This window comes from Chaetura pelagica, unplaced genomic scaffold (assembly GCF_000747805.2).
Source record: "Chaetura pelagica isolate M959 unplaced genomic scaffold, ChaPel_1.0 scaffold64, whole genome shotgun sequence".
Classification (NCBI taxonomy): domain Eukaryota; kingdom Metazoa; phylum Chordata; class Aves; order Apodiformes; family Apodidae; genus Chaetura; species Chaetura pelagica.
In genome coordinates, this window is record NW_009952885.1 from 422,238 (window position 1) to 428,706 (window position 6,469).

A 6,469-nucleotide genomic window follows, 5' to 3' on the forward strand; every position below is an offset into this window, starting at 1 on the left:
TGCAGTGGCCCAGAGCTGTCTGCACTAGCCTGCTTTGCCCGTGGCAGGGGCCAGCCCCAGCAGGGCTCCCTGAGCAGTCAGGATTTTCTCTGTGTCATTCTCAGCTGTTCCCTTTTGCCTCCTGCTTTGTGGTTCATCCTTATTGTATAAACCAGGACACCCCTCCTGGGCTCTGTGGCGTCAGTGAGTGTGTGGGTGCAGGGGTGGGATGGTGACAGCTGGTTTCTGCTGAAGCTGGAGAGCTCACAGCCCTGATGCAGTGTCTTCTCTGTGCACAGGCTCTACTGCCTCAAGATTTATGGGCTGTCATCTCTCTGGCGCTTGTTCCGTGGGAAGAAGTGGAATGTCCTTCGGCAGAGGGTGGATTCCTGCTCCTATGACTTGGACCAGGTAGTGCTGCAGGGCCTGGGACTCCCTGCAGGATGCTGCCCATGGGCAATATCTGCTCTACCTTTTCTCCTGCTTCTTCTAATACTGAGACAGAAGCCACAGGAGACTTTGTGGTGCCCAGAACAAGTGCACACTCTGACACCCTGCATCCATAGAGTCATAGAATGGTGGAGGTTGGAAGGGATCTCTGGAGATCATCTAGGCCAAGCCCCTGCCAGAGCAGGGTCACCTGCAGCAGATCCCACAGGAACACATCCAGATGGGGTTGGAATGTCTCCAGAGAAGGAGCCTCCACAGCCTCTCTGGGCAGCCTGTCCCAGGGCTCTGCACCCTCACAGGAACCCTCACCCTCATGTTCAGCTTGACCCTCCTGTGCTCCAGCCTGTGCCCATTGCCCCTTGTCCTGTCACTGGGCACCCTGGGAAGAGTCTGGTCCTCCCTCCTGCCACCCCCTGGAGATATTGACCAGCACTGATCAGATCCCCCCTCAGCCTCCTCCTCTCCAGCTGAGCAGCCCCAGCTCTCCCAGCCTTTCCTCACAGGCAGATGCTCCAGCCCCTCAGCATCTCTGTGGCCCTGGGCTGGGCTCTCTCCAGTAGCTCCTTGTCCTTCCTGAACTGGGGAGCCCAGTGCAGTTTTCCAGATGGGGCCTCAGCAGGGCAGAGTAGAGGGCAAGGAGAACCTCTCTGACCTACTGGCCACACTCTTCTGGATGCATTCACAGCTCTTCAACCAAATGCTTGGACTCTGCTGCTCTGCCGTGTCCCTTCTCATCCCTGCATGTGCAGGGGCCTAACTCTGGCGAGTGCTGAGCCCCTGCAAGGCACCCTGGTGAGCTTTGATGGGTGCTGCAGGTGCTGGCAGCTCCTGGAGCTGGGAAGGGGGCTGGGGGAGGGAGGCAGTGTGAGAAGTGGTGCCCAGCAGTGTTGCCACAGCAACAGACGTGCCAGGGTTTCTATTAAAAGGCCCCGTTTCCCTCTGGGTGGGCTGGAGCTGGGCCCACACACTCTCACTCAAGCAGCAGAGGCAGCATTTTTGCCAAACCCTGGGAGCTCTTCTGGATTTCTGCAGTGCTGGGCAAAAGTTCTGCAGAGCTTGAGCTGCTTCATGCCAGCAGTTCCAAACCCCACTAAAATAATGCAGTAATATTTGGTGATTCCAGGGCCAGTGCCTCTCTCTCTGTTGCAACAGGTAACCTTGAGAGGGACTTTTGACAAGGGCTTTCAGTGAGAGGACAAGGGGGAATGGTTTAAAACTGGAGGAGGGGAGGTTTAGGTTGGACATTAGGGGGAAATTCTTTCCTGTGAGGGTGGTGAGACCCTGACCCAGGTTGCCCAGGGAAGCTGTGGCTGCCCCATCCCTGGGGGTGTTGAAGGACAGGTTGGATGGGGCTTGGAGCAGCCTGGTCTGGTGGGAGGTGTTCCTGCCCATGCAGGGGGTTGGAACTGGATGATCTTGAAGGTCCCTTCCAACCCAAACCAATCTGTGATTCTATGATTCTCACACCACAGCTACTTTCCTGTTTCTTTGGTGCTGGGAAGGGGAGAGCCTCTGTGCCAGCAAGGCAGTTTGTGTCAGGGCTCAGTCCTTGTGTACTTTGAGGAGAACCAGTTTGGCACTTCAGGCTTCATCCTGCTGCTCCAGAGGCCAGTGGGAATGACAATGTTGGCCTGGGTGGGAAGAAACATTCCAAGCAGACATTGAAAGACTTTTGGAGATGCTGAACAACTCCATTGGAGAGATAGAGGAGGGGAGAAACAACTGCTGGGAAGAGAATGGATTGGGTTATGATCTGTTTCTGGTTACGTGACTAAATGTGGGATGTTGATGCACCTCTGGGACAGGCTGGGTGTTTCCCTTTCACACTGCACCACGGCCATGATCTCTCTTGGCAGCAGTGACAGTGCTCAGTGCTCCTGTGGCCTCGCTTCTCTGGAAGTGGTGACTGGAAACTGGAGACTCAGGTCCCTGTTAGTCATAACTCAGCACTTCTCCCCATTGGAATTAGTTAGACTGAAACCAACTGGGCTGGCCCAGAATAAAAATCACTCCTTCTGTGGGCAGTGGAACTGATGACACCTGCTTTCCTATGGATTTTTCTCCTTCATCCTGTCAATATTGCTCCCCCCAGCCCAGTAACTCCAGCTTCTTTCTCTCTCCCAGTTTCCCACCAAGCAAGGGGCAGGAGTCCTGGGCTTGGACTCACCAGCTGGTGAAAAAAAAGACCAATGGCTTTAGAACTTGCAGGGACAGAGGGTGGACAAACAACCTGATGTTATCACTCTGTGTCATAAGGGAGCTGGCCTGAAATAGGAGATCTCGAGTATTGTGTGTAAAGGGAAAAATGCTGTCAGGATCCAGCTGATTTATCTTTCTAGACATACTCCTGTGATCAGGAGCCTTCTGAAAAGGCCCAGTGAGAGAAGCAGCACTGAAAATATTGCAGGCAACAGCACTGTGCACAGAGGCAGTGAAAAAACACCTTAAGGAGTCTTGCAAACTCACGTTGCCTCACAATTTCCTATTTTATTTTGATTTTATCTTACCATTGCTCTTCTAATGATTGTGTTTTTCTTTTTTCCCAGTTATTTATTGGCACTTTGCTCTTTACAATCCTGCTGTTCCTCCTGCCTACAACTGCCCTGTATTACCTGGTGTTTACTCTGGTAAGATTCAGCCCTTGAAGCCAGTCAGAGGTGGTCTCCTGAGACACACACCAAAGGTTTCCTGCTCATTTACTGTCATCCACAAAGGAGATATAAATCTGGGTGTCCCAGGAAGGGTTCTCACACAGCCTGTGTAGCTCAAGCAAGTGGAATCCAGGACGTGTGTTTGTGTTTCTCCCAAGGGAATTCCCAGCAAATCCTGGTCAATAGGACACAGAAGCATTTTTTTTTTATCCCTCCATCCCACATCTGGGGTGACGGCCCCTTTAGTTTGATCAAGAACTTCTTTTTATTTCCAGGAAGTTAACTTGCTGTGTTAAATACTTTCAGGCAGTCTTTGTTCATTGGGTTGGACTTCTTTCTTTTACTCTTCTTCCCCCAATATGCTCAGTCCTCTCTCAGGAGCAACATTTCCCATGGACAGTGGCCATCAGATGGTTTCAACACCTTTCTTGAGGCCTCTCTTTTCAGATGAGGGTGGCAGCAAAAATGAAGGCAGCCTGACAAAAGGAGGTGCTTTCATCAGGGGACAGAAAACACTGAGCAGGGAGCTCGTTTTTGACTCCTTTGCTCTTGGTTAGATGCTCTGCCTGGGGTTTCTTCAGGCAGAGACAAGGTACTTCGGTTCACTGGTGGAGAGAGAGGGAATTACACTCACTGGTACAGAGTGAGGGGGTTTATCCACATGGAAGCCTGAGTTCTCCCTTTGGGACTGTGGCTGTTGAAGCTGGAACAGCTCCCCTGTCCTTGCAGGTCACAGCCTCGGGATCTTCCTTTCAGTGACACCCCTAAGCCAAGGTTGTGAAGGAACCTCACACAGGATCTGGCTGCCCAGGGCTTTGAGACATCAAACCCACCCTGGGAGGCCTTAGCTTAGCACACAGCAACATCAGATTGCAGATCAGCTCATGAGTTTGCAAGTGTTGCATCTCCTTTTTCTCCAAGACCTTCTTATCAAAGCCTTTCCCTGCAGCTCCGGTTGCTGGTGGTGGTTGTGCAGGGCCTGATCCATCTCCTGGTGGACCTGATTGACTCTCTGCCTCTTTATTCCATCATCCTTCGGCTCTGCAGATCCTACAGACTCGCAGGTAAGTCCTTCAGCTCTGCTCATGCACAAGGGGAAGGATTTTGCATGATGCATTTAATGATGCAGAGGGTTACTCTGAATAGAAGGATGTAGGGAGGGGCAGGAAAGAGACCAAAGCTCAAGCCATGAAGTTGTTGACACTGATGAGCAGTTACTGCAAGGAGCACATGGAGTCACAGGATCACCAAGGCTGGAAAAGACCTTTAAGATCAAGTCCAGCCCGTGACCTGACACCACCACATCTCCAGACTAATATCACTAAGTGCCACCTCCAGCCTTTCCTTGAACACCTCCATGGATGGTGCCTCCACCACTACCCTGGGCAGTCCATTTCAATGTCTGATCACCCTCTCCATGAGGAATTGCTTCCTAATATCCAACCTAAACTTCCTCTGGAGCAGCTTCAGGCCTGGCCCTCTTGTCTTGTTGCTGGTTGCCTGGAAGAAGAGCCCAGTCCCCACCTGACCACAACCTCCCTTCAAGTGGTTGTAGAGAGTGTAGGAGGGTCCCCCCTGAGTCTCCTCCAGGCTAAACAACCCCAGCTTCCTCAGCCTCTCCTCATCAGACTTAACCTCCAGTCCCTTCACCAGCTTTGTTGCAGGGTCAGGATGTCAGTGGAAAAACATTTGATGCTGAAGCAGAATCAGGAGCAGATTTACAAAGCCTGTGGCAACTAGAAATGACATCCAGGCAAGCACCAGTCACCTGGGTTGGAACCAGGTGATCTTTAAAGTTCCCTCCAACCCAAACCAGTCTGAGATTCTATGATTAAAACCACTATGGAGAGAATCTGTGCCTCCTGTTGAAGATGTGGAAGGGTTCACACATCAAGAAAGGTTAAAGCCTCCATTTCCAGCAAGTCAGTGCTCAGCCAACAGAGCTGAGGAGCAAATGGCCCAAGATTTTCTCCACCATGGATCTGATGTCCTTGTTTGTTTCTTTTCAGCTGGTGTGAAGTTCAGAGTCCTTGAGCAGCAGGAGGGAAAACCTCTTCGGCTCCTCATGCAGGTGAGTCCCTCGTGCCCTCAGTGACATTTTCTGCTGCAGGTCACACTGACCCCAGGCTCCTTCTCTCTTCTCTAGCAGTTCTGAAACTGGTTCCACTGACAGGCCCTGCTTAAAAGAATGTCAGCTGGGAAAGGCTGGAACAAGGGGGGTGCTTTTCACATGGCCATCACTGGCTACTGCTTTCTCATCTCTTTTATTACCCTGCCTGGATTCTGTGTTTAGAGAAAATGCAGCATCTGGAATGGTGGGACTTGAAATGGGAAAAGTCTGAGCAGCACAAAGCTCTGTTTCTTCTGGAATTAGGACTTCACGTCGCTTCCTGGCTCTCTGGAGCTTTGCTTGAGTAATTGCTGAACACAGAGAGGCAAAGGGAGGCAGCTAAACCATCCAGAATGAGGGTGAGGGGCCTGTAGAAGGTGTTTCTCTCCAGATGTGCTGAGAAGTACTACTGTGCTGCCAGCAGGATGAGGGCCTAGGTAAGACAAGAGAGGGAAGGGCCTCCCATTATTCTCCTGAGTTGCTCTGGCAAGGTGCATAAAAAAAAGTTACCTGGGCTTTTCTATCCTCCCGTTTCCATGCTCTGTCATCAGATGTACCAAAGGAAATACTTTTCTGCCAAGAAATGGTGTGATGGTAGCAGTGAAGTTCTCATTACACACTCAGCAGTGTCTGGGCTATTTCCATGACCTGACTTAGTTGTATCACAGGTCACTTTTCTTGCTCTCTCCATCCCAGGAGGAGAGTCTGCAGGTTGTGTGCAGAATGTATAAAACCCCTTGGGCACTGGGGGAGTGTGTGGGAAGGGATGAGCTGCAGCTTCCCAGACCTTTTGCTTTTTCCATCATGGTGCAGCCCCTGGATCAGCACAGAACCAGCTCATCAGCTCACAGGAATTCCAGAGAGAATCCCATCAGCAGATGTCTTCTAGGGCAAAACCAGCATTTCCCAGGTCCTGCCTTTCAGCAGGGCAGAGGTGTAAGAACCAACATCTGTCATTCTCCATGACTCCATAAAAAGAAAACCAGGCACAAGAGCTGCTGAGCAGCTGATTTGGCATCAGCCTGTTTGTGAGATGGGGGGGTTGCTTCTCCAGAGGAAAAAGATGATGACTTGGTGAGCAGAGGCCGTGAGTCATTTGAATATGATGAATTTTCCTTGGACCACTGCAGAATGATCCTTTTCCTGTCTAGAATACAGCAGAAGTCATCACATGAAGAGGTGGAAGTGCTTTAGTGGGTGTCTCTCTTGGCCTTCCGCTCAAATAATAATGAGCAGGGAGCTGGTGAAAGTGAAGGATGGGTTGGTGTCAGAAATCCTG

The 6,469-nt window shown here is 51.2% G+C and overlaps 1 protein-coding gene across 1 annotated transcript in view; it reads left to right on the top strand.

Moving 5' to 3' along the window:
* PIGQ (phosphatidylinositol glycan anchor biosynthesis, class Q) overlaps positions 1 to 6,469 on the top strand; it is a 27,020-nt gene that overhangs the window by 18,160 nt on the left and 2,391 nt on the right. Inside the window, exons 7-10 of the mRNA XM_009995444.1 lie at positions 279 to 390; positions 2,976 to 3,056; positions 4,030 to 4,144; positions 5,090 to 5,151. Of these exons, the coding sequence (XP_009993746.1) occupies positions 279 to 390; positions 2,976 to 3,056; positions 4,030 to 4,144; positions 5,090 to 5,151 (370 nt within the window). The remainder of the gene's footprint in view (positions 1 to 278; positions 391 to 2,975; positions 3,057 to 4,029; positions 4,145 to 5,089; positions 5,152 to 6,469) is intronic.